Source organism: Acomys russatus, chromosome 13, assembly GCF_903995435.1.
Source record: "Acomys russatus chromosome 13, mAcoRus1.1, whole genome shotgun sequence".
Classification (NCBI taxonomy): domain Eukaryota; kingdom Metazoa; phylum Chordata; class Mammalia; order Rodentia; family Muridae; genus Acomys; species Acomys russatus.
Window position 1 is genome coordinate 70,595,523 of NC_067149.1, and position 16,906 is coordinate 70,612,428.

At 47.5% G+C, this 16,906-nt stretch overlaps 1 protein-coding gene across 1 annotated transcript in view; it reads right to left on the bottom strand.

The window, feature by feature from the left end:
- Positions 1–1,213: 1,213 nt before the first annotated feature.
- LOC127197754 (protein O-mannosyl-transferase TMTC1-like) overlaps positions 1,214–16,906 on the bottom strand; it is a 34,846-nt gene continuing 19,153 nt past the window's right edge. The window contains exons 4-7 of the mRNA XM_051155697.1: positions 7,753–7,826; positions 3,787–3,963; positions 2,284–2,475; positions 1,214–1,337 (exon numbers count right to left, since the gene is read on the bottom strand). Of these exons, the coding sequence (XP_051011654.1) occupies positions 1,214–1,337; positions 2,284–2,475; positions 3,787–3,963; positions 7,753–7,826 (567 nt within the window). The remainder of the gene's footprint in view (positions 1,338–2,283; positions 2,476–3,786; positions 3,964–7,752; positions 7,827–16,906) is intronic.

Consider the following 16,906-nt stretch of genomic DNA (forward strand, 5'->3'; position numbering starts at 1 on the left):
CTCTCTTTGTAGACCAGGCTGGCCTCGAACTCACAGTGATCTGCCTGCCTCAGCCTCCTGAGTGCTGGGATTAAAGGTGTGCACCACTGCGTCAGGCTTAATTCCATGTTGTCAACACTAAAAATAAAGCCTAGCAGGCATGAGAGCAGCAGGTGGACCATGCGGAAGGACGACTCCACTGGGTGCCAAGGGAAAGGGGTGTGTGCCGAGGATGTGTGCTACAAAGCACCATGTTCGGCACCCACGTGGCCACTGTGGCCCATATGGAACCAACTGAGCCTACACATCAAAAACAAGGATGTGACCTCATTTAGCACTCTCTGAGGTATGCCTCAGTGCACATGCACTCAGGTGTGTGCGTGCTTGAGTGTGTGTGTGCGCGCGTGTACGTGATGTCTTTAAGGCAGTGGAGGTTTGTTGACACGCAAAGCATTTCACATACATTGATTCAGGGGGTAGTTCTGCTGACGAACTGTGGTCTTACTCCAGGGTGTGACTCTCACCTCTCCATTCCAACTATATTTTCTGCCCTCCGGACAATGACGTAATGACGTACAAAGAGAAGCTGCTTAATCGATGCCGCAGGCTTTCCTCCTGTGTTGGCATTTTCCCCTGAGTTGGGAAGCTTCTGAAAATAACACTCTATATGACAATTCTTGGTTCAGTGTTTGCCAGCCTTGTACCAAAGCTTGAGATATAAATACTAGGAGTTAAACCTGAACAGAAAACTCCCACACAAGCTCCCTCCCTGCTGCCTATGACGGGGTCACCAATCACTCTGCGCCCTGGTGTTCAGAGACCCACACAGCCATGAGGCAGCACTCACAACCCAGAACTGTGCTGGGCTCCTCTGGTTGCTGCAGTGAAACAGTCTAACCAAAAGCAACTTGGGAGGAGAAACGGTTTATTTAGGCTATACTTCAAGTCGGGGCAAGAACTTAGAGCAGACCCTCTTAAGAACTGAACCCCGGCTCCCTCAAAGGCTGTGCTCAGCCACTTCTCTTATCTGAGGCCCGGACCAGGTGGTAGGCAGTGGCCCACTCACACTGGGCTGGCTCTTCCTACATCAGTTAATATTTAAGACAGCCCATCCCCGCGCCCCCACACACCTACAGGCCAATCTGATCTGGGCAATTCCTCAACCGATCTCCCATCTTAAGCTGACTCTAGGCTGTATCAAGTTCACGGTTGAGGCTAACTAATAGGACAAGGGCTAGGATGCAGGGTCTGACGTGGAATAGAAGAGCCTCTGGCGCCAGGTGTCACGTTCTTTGTTGTTGATGTCCGGTGTGAACGCCTTTGGTCCCAACAGACAATCTGGTAATGCTACTTTTAGGCTAATGGAGAGCAAGCAAAGGACTGTGGTTTAGTTCTGTCTGCAGAGCCAGAGATCTTAAGAACCAGGGTGCCGGCGCTTGCCTGAGCGCAGTGGCTTTATCCAAACACAGCTGACAAAAGTATATGCAGAGTCTTCTAAACCAATTTTAATAATACTGAGTTTATGCTCAAATACACGACACCTCGCAGCCTTCCTTCCCCAGGAAGGAACAATGACCCTTGAGCACAAACATACTTAGCAGGTACGGACGTGACCTACTTCCTTGGTGTTTAGGAGCTGACGGCGGGTTGGAATAACAGTTGACTAATTCTTTAGGAATCTTACAAGCCAGATATTAAAGCCAGCCATCATTAAAGGTCAAGTTATACAAACGTGAACAAATTGCATCAAAAACTCTGGGCATTAGCTAGCACACAGCAAACCTGGCTCTTGAGATGCCGAGCATCTATTTCATCTCACTTACTCCATGCCCAGCGAGGCCAGACCACATCTGCACACATACAGCCTGCACCCCACAGACGAAATGCAAAATAAAAATAGAAAAACCCCTAACATTATTCTATTTAACATCTTTCCTTCTTATTATGTCATTGCCAGTTTTGAAATTTTTTTCCTCCTGTGGTTGATTCCAATTCATTCTTATGCCCCACTTACTAATTTATCTCACAAACATTTAAACAGCTATTAGCCAAAGACTGCATTAAAGAACTTGAGTCCAACTGCCAGCAACACAGAGCAAGTTTCCACCCTCAAGATGCTCAGTCACTCCACACTAACTGCCCCGCCCACCTTGAAAGTCCCCAACCCACAGCCAAGACCCTTGAGGGAAGCAAGGTTGTTCCAAAGAGCAGACTCAACACCTAGCTCTGCAGACACCGCGGGCGGCAGCACCAGGCGGTGCATGGGCACGAGAAGGGAACACAGTGGAGACCCCATCTCCGTACCTCACCAGTGACCACACTGCTCGTGGGGACACAGAGAATCCACTGCTCTTGGGCTCCCGTGGGAGAGGTGAATGGCCGCCTCTGTGTGGGAAGCGCTGCTTTCTGCTCTCACGGTGGGGGTGGGATTGCTGAGAGGAGGGCTGGGGGCTCCCTGGTTGCCCCGGGCTGTGCTGACAGATCACCCCATTGCTCCTAGTTCACAGAATTGGGGAAGGGAAAAACAAGTCACACAAAATGACAAGGCTTACAACAAGAAGCAGCCACCCCTGACCCCTGAGCTGGGATCCCTGAAAGAATGTGCCCTCAAGTCTGCAGCTCCCCCCCGCCATTTCTGCTATTTACAACTCCCTATTTTCAAATGCATAATTGCATTATCAGTTTTTACTGGAATGTACTCACTGTGCACGCTGCTAGGCTTCATGAGATATTTACATATAAGTGTATGGTGTATTTTGACCATATCCCCCAAACCCTCTAGCCTTTCCTTCCCTCTCTGTTCACTCCCCCCACTCCCCTCCTACCTTGACATCTTGCATCTACACGCAACTGTGTAACCCACAGATGGAGGAAAATACGTGACAACTGTCTTCCTGATGTAACTCACCACGCATGATCATCTCAGCTACACCCATTTTCCTACAAAGGACATGATTTCTTTCTTCCTTATGCCTGAATCTTATTGTATACAAATGCTACATTTACTTTATAGAGTCCTCTCCTGATGGACACCGAGGCTGATCCATGCCTACTGCTGTAACTACTGCTGCAGCTAAGATCCACATGCATGTCTCTGAGGAATGCTGACTTGGAGTTCCTTCAGGTAAATATCCGGAAACACTATAGCTGGGCCATTTGATTGATCTACTTTCATTTTTTTTATCAATCTCAATAATAATTTTCACAGTGGCCAGATTAATTTCATTCCCACCAGCAGTGTACCCCTGGATCCAGAACCTCATCGGCGTCTGCCATTTCTCTCACATTGTAAGACTGTAAAGAACTGTGGGTTGGATCAGGGAAGAAAATTCTACATGCTTGAATCTCTGATATTCCCAGGTCACTCTTAGCACCACAGTCCACACAGCAAAACAAGTGCACCTTCACAGTTTAAGAGGAAAATTGAGTACCCAATAAGCTTTCTCTTTAACTGGAAGATTACGTGGCCTGTGAGTGAGTGCACATGAATGGCCCAGGCTGCCTCCAAGCAATCGCCTCCTGCTCTCAGGTCAGAGGACTAGAGTGGGCGGGCAGGCTTCAGGCTCACAGAGCTCACTCGTGGGACACAGTCATCAGAACTTGGAAACAAAACAAGCCCTTGACATTTTACCTTCATAATATGATTTTTCTTTGTGAATCAAGATTCCCTCAGCTCCTACAAACTGGAGACCGGCAGCTAACCCAGCTGCTTTCGATCCCAGCCGTGACACGCTCTCAGAAACCACGGGCTAGGCGTTACTTATGTCAGGTTTTATCATAAAAAGAAAAGTAACTAATATGACTTACAACTTGTCCTGCTTGTGGGTGGGTGAGAAGAGGTCATAAACCAAGCACACCCCAAACACGGTGACACCTGTCTCCTTCACCAGCATCGCACAGGTCCCCAGGAACAAACTGAGGAGCAGGAAGAAGGGAGATGCCGTCGGGGGGAAGCACTGCCCTGCACAGCTCTGATCCAGACTCCTGCAAAGCACATCGGGAATTTCCTTATCAGTACGTGGGCTGCTGCAGAGCGGTCTCTTTTAGAGAAGTGTCTCGTGTACAGTGAACAGAGATTTCTCCAAGAGCATTCACCACACAACTATTTAGAATGTTAAGACAGTGGGGCTGGCGAGATGGCTCAAGGGGTTGAGTGCTCTTGCTGCTCTGCCAAAGGAAGAGAGTTTAGTTCCCAGAGCCCGTGTCAGACAGCCCAGAACCCCCTGTTAGCTGCAATTCCAGGAGATCCTATGCTTTCTGCAAGTCTCCTTGGGAACGCACACCAACATGTGCATAGACACTCAGAGATTCATGCACTTAGACATTAAAAAGTAAATAAATCTTTTTTTAAAATGTTGTTTAAATGGGGGGAAAATCCAAAAATATCAGCTTGGAATTTAAATTACAGTATGCAAATTATGGTACAATATGGTCTGTAATGAATGAGTGCTAAAAAGCCATTGAAAACACTAACATAAGGATAGACTTAGTAGAGGAGACAGTCACATGACTATGTTTCAAGCAAATAACACACATTAGTAACAAACATGTGTGGACGGGAAGTCAGACTCCCTGGTATGGTCAGAAGACAGGATCCCGTACCACAGAAATGGAAGAACAGCATGACAGCAAGGACTAGGTGAGTGACAGACGTCACACCCGTCACCGTGACCAGATCGGTGTATTTTTACACACTTCCATGTGTGAGAGAGAGGTGTAAATCGCCTTTCTCTCAATGGTGGAAGATTTTCCTTCTTTTTTGGATAATCTGTTTATTCGAATTTCCGTCCAATGTACATATTTTGGGCAACTTTTAAAATTACTTGTGTGTGTGAGTGTCTGTGTGTGGTTTTGCACATGTGTGAACACAGTTCCATTTGGAGGCCACAGAGGCTGCCAGATCCCCTAAGGCAGGAGGTACAGGCAGTAGAGAGCTGCCCAGTATGTGCACTGGGCACCAAGTCGGGTCCTCTGCAGGAGAAGCACAGGCTCTTAACCACTGAGCCTTTGTCTTTCAAGCCTGGTAATTTTTATTTTTATTTTTTAACCATAACTTCCTACAGATGTTTCACTGTAATTTTTCAGATTATAAAACAGAACTGGCCCCAGGAAACGTCATTATTTTCTCATATAAGAGCACAGCCCGAGCTCCCTTGAAGTGAGCCACAGTAGTCTGTCTACATTGTGACAGCTCCTCCTATGGAATGCATCTTGGAACAATTAGAATTACATTCAACATCGACGGGACATAAGCATATTTCCATAGGGTTGGGCTAGAATTTAAGTCTCCAAAGGTGAGAAGGGCGGGCTCAACCAACCTGCGACGATCTGGCTCACATCCCACACAGGTGAGGGGCGAGGGCACGCTTAGATACATCAACCAAGCAGAAAAATTTTAATTACATCTATAGATTGATTCTGGCCCAATAGCAGAGAAAAAAGGGAACACTGAATCCGAGCTCCAGGTTTGAGACTTCGTAACAGTGTCTGCACAGGTATGAGTGCAGTGGGCTGTGTCATAGCTTGGGCGTGAAGATGACCCCTGAACCAATCTGGCTCCACCCTCTCCAGCAACACCTCCTGGGGCTTCACACATCTCACTCAGGATGCATGGCCTCCTTGGACTGCACTTTAGCCTGACATACTGGCATTTCCCTGCCAAATAGCTCTTTGTTGTAAGGGTTGCCCTATATACTACAGGGCACCTGTCCAGGGGCACGTGGCACTTCTCTGGTGTGACAGCTGAGATGGCTGACAGCACAAGGGCTCTGGCCTAGTGAGCACCTTAGCACATTGATGGATTCAAAGTTGAGTGGGTACTGGAAAGTGGGGCAACTGAGGAAGGCGGGGCTCATGTGGAGAAAGTGGGCATTGAGATCACGTCCTTGGAGCCCACCTCATGCTCCGGACTGCCGTGCTCCGCTCTGTCCTGTGGACCGCCAGGTTAAATAGTCACCGTCGCACGCTCTTGCTTTCTGTCTAGATGCATGGACCAACCAACCATGACTAAAACTTTGAGCCAAAATAATTCTTCCTTTACGCTGTTAGCACAGATATTTGGGGCACAGGTATGTCAAAGCGACTGCTATGTAGAAAAAGAGGGAAATTGCTGCAAGTAAGTACTGCAGGTTTAGAAACGGGGTTCTTAAAAGTGAGTGTGTGTGTGAGTGTGCGAGCGAGTGAGTGAGTGAGTGAGTGTGTGAGTGAGTGAGTGAGCGAGTGAGTGGCTGAGTGTGTGAGTGAGTGTGTGAGTGAGTGAGTGAATGAGTGAGTGTGTGAGTGAGTGAGTGAGAGAGTGGGTGAGTGAGTGAGTGTGTGAGTGAGTGAGTGAGCGAATGAGTGGCTGAGTGTGTGAGTGAGTGAGTGAGTGTGTGAGTGAGTGAGTGGCTGAGTGTGTGAGTGAGTGAGTGTGTGAGTGTATGAGTGAGTGAGTGAGTGAGTGTGTAAGTGGGTAAGTGTGTGAGTGAGTGAGTGAGAGAGTAGGTGAGTGAGTGTGTGAGTGAGTGAGCGAGTGAGTGTGTGAGTGTGTGAGCGAGTGAGTGAGTGTGTGAGTGTGTGAGTGTGAGTGAGTGAGTATGTGAGTGTGAGTGAGTGAGTGTGTGAGTGAGCAAGTGAGTGAGTGGCTGAGTGTGTGAGTGAGTGAGTGAGTGAGTGAGTGTGTGAGTGAATGAGTGAGTGTGTGAGTGTGAGTGAGTGAGTATGTGAGTGTGAGTGAGTGAGTGTGTGAGTGAGCAAGTGAGTGAGTGGCTGAGTGTGTGAGTGAGTGTGTGAGTGAGTGAGTGAGTGTGTGAGTGAGTGAGTGAGTGTGTGAGTGAGTGAGTGAGTGTGTGAGTGAGTGAGTGTGTGAGTGAATGAGTGAGTGTGTGAGTGAGCGAGTGAGTGAGTGAGTGAGTGAGCGAGCAAGCGAGCGAGTGGGTTTTGTAAGTTGCGGGTCAGAAGACTGACCCAAAGGCCGAGCTTATAAGTCCTCAGCCAGCATCTATCTCTCCATGAAGTCAGGAGGTATAGTCGGGCTGCCTTCTTCAGGGAGACACTCTGAGCTCTCTGTCCCAACTCACATTTTTCTGACTCATTCTTCTCTTTATGTGGACATGTCGCAGTCAGTTAGAAATGCCTTCACAACGCAACAGATAGAGGTCTCCTGCATTTTGACAAAAGGACTAAAGTGAAAAATTACACCTAAGCAGCGACACTGCCCAGTCAAACTTTTTATAACTGAGCGGCTGCGGTAAGAATAATAGAACAGGCTAAACAGGAACAAGATGAGGATAAATTAAACAAACCAAAGGCCAACAGGACAGAGAGCACAGCAAGCACGGCTCTCCGTCTATTTTTGTTCATCGCTGAAGTTCTGTTCTCAGCCAGGATCAACAAGCCAAAGAAGCAAGAGCTCGGCTTCCCAGAGTGCAGTGGAGGCCTTTCAGAGCGGATGGGCTCAGGGAGGTGCTCGGTGGGTGAGGTGCCTGCGGCACAGGCGTGAGGCCTGAGTTCAATCCCTAGCACACATTAAAAAGAACAAAGGCGTGCACACCTTGTCGGTAATCCTGGGAATGGAGATCACACGCACACACACGCACATGCATGCACAGGATATTAAATACTTCAGAATGGGGTTGTAAGCTAAGCGTCTGACACTGGGTAAAAAGGGGGCTTTTATCCCTGATGCCCACTGAGCATGTTACAGCCCTGAGTCTCTCTGGTCCAACAGGGGTTTAGTGTACATATGGTAGTATGCGACCAAAATCCCAAAAGGGTTTTCTTAGCCCCACTCACCTATGGTAGGAAAGAAAGGCCAACAGGAACAGGAGACACGCTAACACGTCAGCTCTGCCCACAATGCCAGCCACCTAGAAAGCACAACACAATGGAAAATGTAAACCTTGGGAGATTATTGTCACAGTATCTTGTGGAAGTGCATTTGATTTTGGGAACAGCAGAGCAGAAAGCATATGGATGGCAACCTCCGGACCAAGCACGTCTGACCACCCCTGACCGCCACACATGTTCCAAGCATGTCTGACCACCCCTGACTGTCACATATGTTCCAAGCACCTCTGACCACCTCTGCCCGCCACACATGTTCCACGGTGCATTTATAGAACCAGAGAAGGAAAAGCAAAGGGGCAGAATTTTCCTATTTAACCTTAGTTCTAATTTCTCCTCCACAGAGGATCAGTTCTCAGCATGGAAGTTTGTTCAGTTATCAACCTATTAAACATACTTTACGGGTTTTGGGCAAAGCTCATGGGCACAGTGCTTGGCTAGATGGCAATGTCCTGGGTTTGGGTCTCAATAAACCCTCAAACCTTGAGTGTCAGGCACTGTGCTCATCTTTGGGTAGTGATGGGCCACAGAGCATTTACGGAGTGGAAGGAAAACAAAAGCAGAGACGTCCATACTTATAGCAATGAGGGGACTCCTGACTGCGAGAGAGAGAGAGAGAGAGAGAGAGAGAGAGAGAGAGAGAGAGAGAGAGAGAGAGACAGACAGACAGAGACAGAGAGACAGAGAGACAGAGAGAGACAGAGAGACAGAGACAGAGAGAGACACAGAGAGAGAGAGAGAGACAGAGACAGAGATAGAGAGACAGACAGAGACAGAGAGAGAGAGACAGAGACACACAGAGAGACAGACAGACAGTGTGTGTGTGTGTGTGTGTGTGTGTGTGTGTGTGTGGTTTCATGGGTCTGCCAATGTCCTATGACAAGCACTGGCTCCATAGAAGAGGGTCTGACCTAAGGCTGAGGCTTGGGAGCCTCAAGAGCAGCAGGGATTGTATTCTCATGTCAGCACAAAAGCACTCAAAAATGTTAATCAAAAGGAAAAAATATATATAAAGAAAAGGGGCTCCCAGTGAACAAATATGAGAAAACTTGACTCTAAAGTAAACAAGAAGCATAACATATTATAAACCACTAAAAACACGGGAAACGACAGATCCGCACAGATGACACACGGGTGGCACAGGGCACGAGTGCATAAACACAAACAGCAGACAAATGAGCAAACAAGGGAAGGGCTCTGCTCTGCTGAAAAGCAGTCAGTGTGTGTGGACAGAGCGGGAAACCAGAGACATCCGTGGAGCTGAGAGTGTAAGTCGGTGTCCAGCAAGGCCAAGGCCCTGGCTTCAGCCCCCAGCACCACGAAATGAACGTCAACGAGAGAACAACACACAGTAATGCCAGGACATGTGAGCTATTTCACACGCAAGGTATCCCCGTGACTTAATTTCCAGGAAAATAAAAGAGTGAAGACACCGCGGAGAAGATGTGTTAAGATAGCATATCATGTCTACTGGAAAATCAGAATTGAAATGATCTTTCCTCACGAAGATGCCATGCAGCCTGATTCCAGCAAGGGTATATAACCTAATCAGACGCATGAAAAAAACAGACCAATTCAAGGTGAGACACACCCATAAGAATGTAACATGTTATTCAACACAAATACATACTTTAAATTGTAGTGTATATATGTACATTAAGACCTCATACCTGTGTTACATTTTATTTTTATTTATCATGATTCCTAACTATGTTGCTACTTATAATTTTTAATATAAAACCATAAACTTACAGATCTAGTATAAGTGTATAAGTGTATGCATTATGTACCTATATTGATATTACATTTTATGCATTTAAAATATATTATTTATTTCAATACATTACATATTTTCATTTTTCAAGGCATAAATTTTAACATACCATCCCTTTGAGAAGTATTTGTGTCATACATTATATAGTATATATTTATATAACATTTATAAGTTGCATTCAAATATATTCAAAACTTTATACTATATAAATTTTAATATAAACTCCAAATCATGTTGGAATTTATACATTATGTGACAGAAAGACAGTGTTCAGGACTAAAAGAGATGAAACTGAGACCATGAATAATGCTCCCAGAGTTAGGAAATACACAGCTGAATTATTGATGTGTGAAGGAGCATGAATTATGCAATCCTCTCTAACCGCCTCAGAAAACAAACAATATTTTTATATAGAAGGAAGAAGAGAGGAACGGCAAAACAAAAGCAGCGAAAGACAAAAATCAGCAAGCCCTGATAAAGAACATAGAGCCAGTGTGAGCAGGGGCATGGGGGGAAGAGAGAGGGGAGGGGGGAGGGGAGGGGAAGTGGAAGGGGAGGGGGAGGGGAGGGGGAGAGGAGGAGGAGGGGAAGGGGAGGGGGAGAGGAGGGGGAGGGGAAGGGGAGGAGTTTACAAGCACTGAGGTTACTTCGGTCCACAAGATGTGTGTGTAGTCCTCTTTGCTTAGTTTTTTAAATCCAAGATATAAAATTGTAAAAGAGAAACAGGAACATAGTTTTGAAAAATATTTCTGTTCTAGTTTGCTTTCTCTGGCTATGAGAAACGTACTTCAACCAAAAGGAGCCTGAGAAGGCAGGCAGGGACCTGAAGGCAGGAGCTGAAGCAAAGGCCTTGGGACACTGCTTCCTGGCTTGTGCACCCCGGCTTGCTCAGCTTACTTTTTCACACCACCCAGGTCCAGGGTGGCATCTTACCCACCAGGCTGTGCCTCCCACACCAATCATCTCTCAAGAAAAAAAACGGCTCCCCTTAGGACCAAACCTACGGGGGGTGGGTTTGGTAACGGAGGCTCCCTTCTCTCTGGCGACTCTGGCTTGTGTGGACTTGACAAAACTAACCAACACAATATCCCAGGAAGAGCTGGGCCAGGAGGTGTTTACCCCGGAGTCTAGTAAGGTTCATTTCTCAGACACAGGAAACATCGTCACCCGCATCGGAGAAGATCCGAGGTTCATGTGCACTGCAGAATCAGCCAACGTGAGCAGAAAATCACGCCCAGGGATTTGAACCACTAACAAACCATGTTACCAGCACACTGTGCAGTCACATGAGGCAGTGGTGGCAGGGTGGAAAACAGCATCTGACTTCTGAGGTGCAACTGGGTGGGTCCCTAGTTTATTAGCTCATGTGTTAACACCAGTGAGAAGGTATGGTATGTAGGTTTTGGAGAAGGGTGGAGGAACTCTTTTTTTGTTTGTTTGTTTGGTTAGTTGGTTTGTTTTTTGAGACAGGGTTTCTCTGTAACCCTGGCTGTCCTGAACTCGCTTTGTAGACCAGGCTAGCCTCGAACTCACAGTGATCCACCTGCCTCTGCCTCCAAAGTGCTGGGATTAGAGGTGTGTGCCACCACGCCCAGCTAAGGGTGGAACTCTTAACTCCAGCATAGCACTTCCTGTATGGCTAACAGAAACTATCTTCCACTTGAAATTTTACGTGCATGGCATCTCTATTTAACTGTATCAAGTACCTTAGTATGTCTAATGTGTGTATATATGGACTCATACCAGGTCACACAGGGGGAAATTTTCAAATCCATCCTCTACCATGAGAAACCTGGACATAGACCAAGAACCGCAAGGGCAGCCCAGAGCAGAAAGCTGTCATCTGATACGGCTACTTGGGCCACATGCAGACTTCACTAACTGACTCATCTACCAGGGGCTAGAGAGGCACATCGCAGAGGCTGCTTGACTCCGGGAGGCAGGCAGCGACTGTGTGCACCAGATTCAGGCTGAGCGGTGACTGTGCACGTCACATATGGGGCTTGGTGGCCACTGCTGTCTCAGCATGAATCCACGTAGGTTAAGAAGACGGCCCACCTAGCCTGCCACAGAGCCCTGTGGTAAACCTAGCGGGATTCTCAGCCCCGGACAAATGGTGTGGCCAACTGTGTACAGCAAGGTCTGGTACAGCAGTCACAAGCTAGGCAAGCACAACCAGTGTCTGCAAAGTGTCTTGGAACCCTGCTTCTTGCTCTGAACCAACCTGGAAAGAGCAGACGACTAGACCAGTGGACTGCACTGAGACATAAGAAGAATACACCAGCGGCATGCTGGCTCCTGCCTGTCATCCCAGCACTGGGAGGCCGAGGCAGGAAGGTCACGAGTTCAAGACCAGCTTGGGCTATGGAGTAAGCCCTCAACAACCACCCCATCATAATGTCGAATCCCATTGGCAGGAGTTCAGAGAGGGTGTGAGAGTGTTAGCACCGATGCTAAGTGGCTCCTCTCCAGCCCAAACCACAAGGCACACATGGTTAGGTGCCTACTATGTGCCCCTTCTGAGCTGTCTGACATCTCACACTCCCTAGCAACTGCTTGGCTATGGCTGTCATTTTCTGTGACTCTGTTAGTTGGTGGCATCGTGTTCATCTGTTGTGGTCTTGTTCCAGTGAGGCAGGACTTCCTTAGCAGGTCCCATGCCAACCCGAGGGGCCTTGACTGCCTCAAGGACTTTAGAATGTGCTGGAGTCAGAAGACGGTATTAAGTAGGACACAAGACCACACACGTCACAAGGAGGAGCTGCCGCCAGAAAAGGGAAAGGGTCCATTGGGCTGCAGGATCCAGGAAGCATCCTGGCTGGCTCTGCAAGCTGAGAGTTGGACAACAGGCAAAGACAAGCCTAAGCCCGAGGAACACGAACTAGGGCCAGGAGAAGTGCCACCATGCACTCCTCTCAGAGGGCAGAAGACCGTGTGGCAGGGGTGGTGTGGGTGTGATGTGTGGGTGTGGTGTGGTGTGTGTGTGTGTGTGGGTGGGCATGTGTGGTATGTGGTGTGTATGTGTGTGTGTGGTATGTGTGTGGGAGTGTGTGCATGTGTGGTTGTGTGGTGCGTATGTGTGTTTGTGGTGCGTGTATGTGGTATGTGTGGTGTATGTGTGTGTGGTGTGTGTGTGTGCATGTGGTGTGTGTGTGTGCATGTGGTGTGTGTGTGGTGTGTGTGTGGTGTACATGGTGTGCGGTGTGTGTGGTGTATGTGCGTGTGTGTGTGTTGTGTGTGTTGGTGTGTGTTGTGTGTGCATGTATGTGGTGTGTGTATGTATGCGTGTGTGTGTGTGTGTGTGGTGTGTGCATGTGTGTGTGTGTGTGTGCGTGTGTGTCTAGTGCATGTGCAGTTAGTGCAGAGAGCACCAAGGGACAACAGGCAGCAGGAATGAAGGCTGAGGTGAGTGATGTAATGGCAGCTGAGCCTGGCAGGGTTCGGACATGGGAAAAGCGTATGGTGAGTAGAAGCACATGCGCTGTTCTCAGCACAGGCTGCGGGCTTCACTACCAGGGAGTGTCATGTCCAAACACTGTGAAAATGCTGGGAAGTGCTGGTGAAGGAGACTGAGTAGGGCTGCAGAAATGGCTCAGAGGTTAGGGACACTGGCTGCTCTTCCAGAGGTCCTGAGTTCAATTCCTAGCAACCACATGGTGGCTCACAACCATCTGTAATCGGTTCTGATGCCCTCTTCTGGCCTGTGGGTGTACATGCAGACAGAGCACTGTATACATAATAATAAATAAATAAATCTTTAAAAAAGAAGACTGAATAGAATTTAAAACAGATGGGTCTCTCTGTCTCAAATGCTTGGCACCAGAAATGTCTCAGAGGTGTCTTGGGGATTGGACTCAGGGCTAAACACAAAAATCCGTCTATATTACTATATACTTTATGTAAAAAGTCTGAGGGTGACCTTACACAATATTCTCAGGGTTGCTATGTTTCAACTGTGACGTTGGGTCAGGTGAGGGGTTCCCCAGTTGTAACCTTGTGTCAGTATTCAAAGTGTTAGGCTTTGGGGAACTTAGAACTTGAGATTTTTTTCGGGTTATGGGTGTCTGAGCTGTAATGGACTGTGGGCCTGCCAGCCACAATAACAGAACCGCACACAGAAAACACCCATCAGAACTCATTGGCCTTCAGGTTCACGTGTTATTTGGGGAATGCTATAGACAGGTTCTGTGTGGAGTTAGGAATACTTATTTTTTCTCTAAGAATGAGCTCCATTAGCATCAGACGGAAAGTGAGTGAAACACATGGCAACAGGCAGGAGCCAGACCGGCTGATTAGATCAGAGCCAGTTTTCTCCTGAGCCCTACAGTTCTGATCCTGGAAGTGTTGGCTTTCATCTTTATGCCGTGTGCCAGCTCCCTGCGCTCTTGCCTCTGTTTCTGTGCAATATCTATGATGATCAAATTTTAATTTTCATAGGAGAATCACAATAATTTCCCCAATTTTGCTGTTGTTGTTTTTTTTGTTTTGTTTTTTTTTCCCCTTCATGAGTCAGAATTCAGAGAAGCATAAATTTTCAAAGAGATACAACATTGGGAAACCTGCCCAAGAATCTTCAGGGCTTAAGTGAGGTGTCTGGTCCTCTCTGCTCCTTGCTTGGCAGAACATCTCTGCTGTCGACACACGCACGCACTCAAATGCTTGCTGAAGGATAAGATTAGCAGGCAGGCATGTCTCTGTACCCTTAAATGTGAGTTCACTCTGCTCCTCTGTGTCCAGTCTCAGGTTTCTGTGAGCTTGTGTACAAACCATGGGAGGGATCTCTACAATCCTCCGGCACCTACAAGCCTAGACTCCTTATCTCCTTGCTGACTGCCTCACTTACAAAGCAAGCCACAAAGCCATGATGACAATCATGTCTGTGCATCTGAACCAAATTCTGCCACCAATTGAAACTCTCTATCTTCCCGGAATAATATAATATTTTCAGTCTTGTTTAATGAAGATGAGTGATTTCCCAAGGCCCCCATTTCTGACTGTGCATGTTCAATAATTTATCACAAATTGTCTGTGAAGTGCACGGCTCCTTCTGTCTCTCCGTCCTCCTCCCTAGAAACCTGAACTTCAATCTATAATTAAACAGCAGGCTCCATTTTGCTGTATAGTGTAAATGGGATGTTGGGTCAGATGTCCTTGCCTCTTCTTCACAAACAGAAGTACCTTCCCAGTATTCTCTCCAAGTAACGCTTCCTCGCAGCTCTTCAACACCTATGCCTCTTTAATTGTGTTACTATAGAGTTTTGTATTAGCACAAAAGCCCCCGGAAGCCCCTTTTAAAAAGCCATTTTACTAATAGGATTTGCCTTTTTTCCCCCTTAGAATCCAACCTAACCTCCATCAACTCTTGAACACATTGCCCAGGGTAGTCTTGCGTACGCTCTCTCTCCTCAGCCAGTGAATTAAAACTCTAGCCACACAGTTGATCTTCCCTGTAATAACTGTCCCCAAGTACCAACTGTAATTTGAAAATTTGTCAAAAATATAATATCATTCTGGGCTTCAATATGGCCAACACTGCCAGGGACAGAAATCCTTGGCTATTTCTTTTTCATATTTTGTCTACAAAGAGCATTAGAAAGTGAGTTATTTCTCATATACTTAATATATAAAATTTATCAGAATACTTTTAAATGCTAAAAGAATCCAACCTCTTACATATTATAACTACTGGCATTTTAAAATTAGGCTGCATTATGCTCAAGGGAGCCTGAGTAGCCCAGGCTGCCCCATCTTCTGCCTATATACAAGGGGCTTTTAATTTTTTTCTTAGTTTATTGAGACAGGATTCCATGAATCTCAGGCTGTTCTGGATCCCTGCACTACATAAACCAGGGCTGACCTTGAACTTCTGAACTCCTGGTTTTCCTGCCTACACTCCCAGGTGCTGAGGTCACTACTGGGCCATCACACTCACCTGAGAAAGCTCTTTTTTGTGAACTTACATACTTCAATGTTACTCCCTCGCCACACACACACGGCTAAGCATTTTCTCTTGAAGCATTGCATAGCTATGTTTAAATGTATTTTATTGATCATATTACCTCTTTATAACGAAAATGCCTGTGGATTCTTTTGGTGTGTGTGCATGTGTTTCAAAGCATGGAACTCAGGACCTCACACACACCGGGCAATTGCTCTACTGCAGAGCGATGTCTATTACCCTTAATTAGTTTTTTAATTTCCCAGGACAACCACAAATCTCTACCTGTCATGTTTTAGTTGTCTGCTGGTTCTCTGGTTATGAGTCACATCGTGATAAAAGTAGAAGAGTGTTAAGCAACAAGCATGAAGGTGCGCACGCTGGTAAGTGTGCCTGCTCTGGGTAAGTGTGCCTGCTCTGGGTAAGTGTGCCTGCTCTGGGTAAGTGTGCCTGCTCTGGGTAAGTGTGCCTGCTCTGGGTAAGTGTGCCTGCTCTGGGTAAGTGTGCCTGCTCTGGGTAAGTGTGCCTGCTCTGGGTAAGTGTGCCTGCTCTGGGTAAGTGTGCCTGCTCTGGGTAAGTGTGCCTGCTCTGGGTAAGTGTGCCTGCTCTGGGTAAGTGTGCCTGCTCTGGGTAAGTGTGCCTGCTCTGGGTAAGTGTGCCTGCTCTGGGTAAGTGTGCCTGCTCTGGGTAAGTGTGCCTGCTCTGGGTAAGTGTGCCTGCTCTGGGTAAGTGTGGCTGCTCTGGGTAAGTGTGCCTACTCTGGGTAAGTGTGGCTGCTCTGGGTAAGTGTGCCTGCTCTGGGTAAGTGTGCCTGCTCTGGGTAAGTGTGCCTGCTCTGGGTGCCTGTGGCTGCTCTGGGTGCCTGTGGCTGGTCTACCCTTTCTTAGAAGAGTGAGAGGGTGTGGCACTTGACTCTACGCCTGGCTTCCACCCTCTGGACTGTTCCCGTGGATGAGCGTGGAAGGATGTGTGCTGTGGCATGGTGTGACGCTGTGAGCTCAGGTGCAATCACCACACGGGATCTATCGCCCCATGTAATGTCTTAGGGTCTGTACTCCGACAAACCAGCCAGACTTGACGCTCACCGGGACAGAAGCAGTGACTGTAAGGACACCAGCAAGCTGCCATCAGGCCTCTTGTCATTGCCCCCAATTTACAGAAGAACAGCGGACAGCTTCACCACGCTGAGCTGGAGGACTGTTGCTTCCACGTCATCCTGTTCCACTGACAGGACTTTGCCCAGGCTAACATACTCAGAGAGAGTTAGGAAAACGATCTTTCGAGACAGGGTTTCTCTGTGTAGCCCTGGCTGTCCTGGACTCTCTTTGTAGACCAGGCTGGCCTTGAACTCAACAGTGATCAGCTTGCCTCTGCCTCCTGAGTGCTGGGAT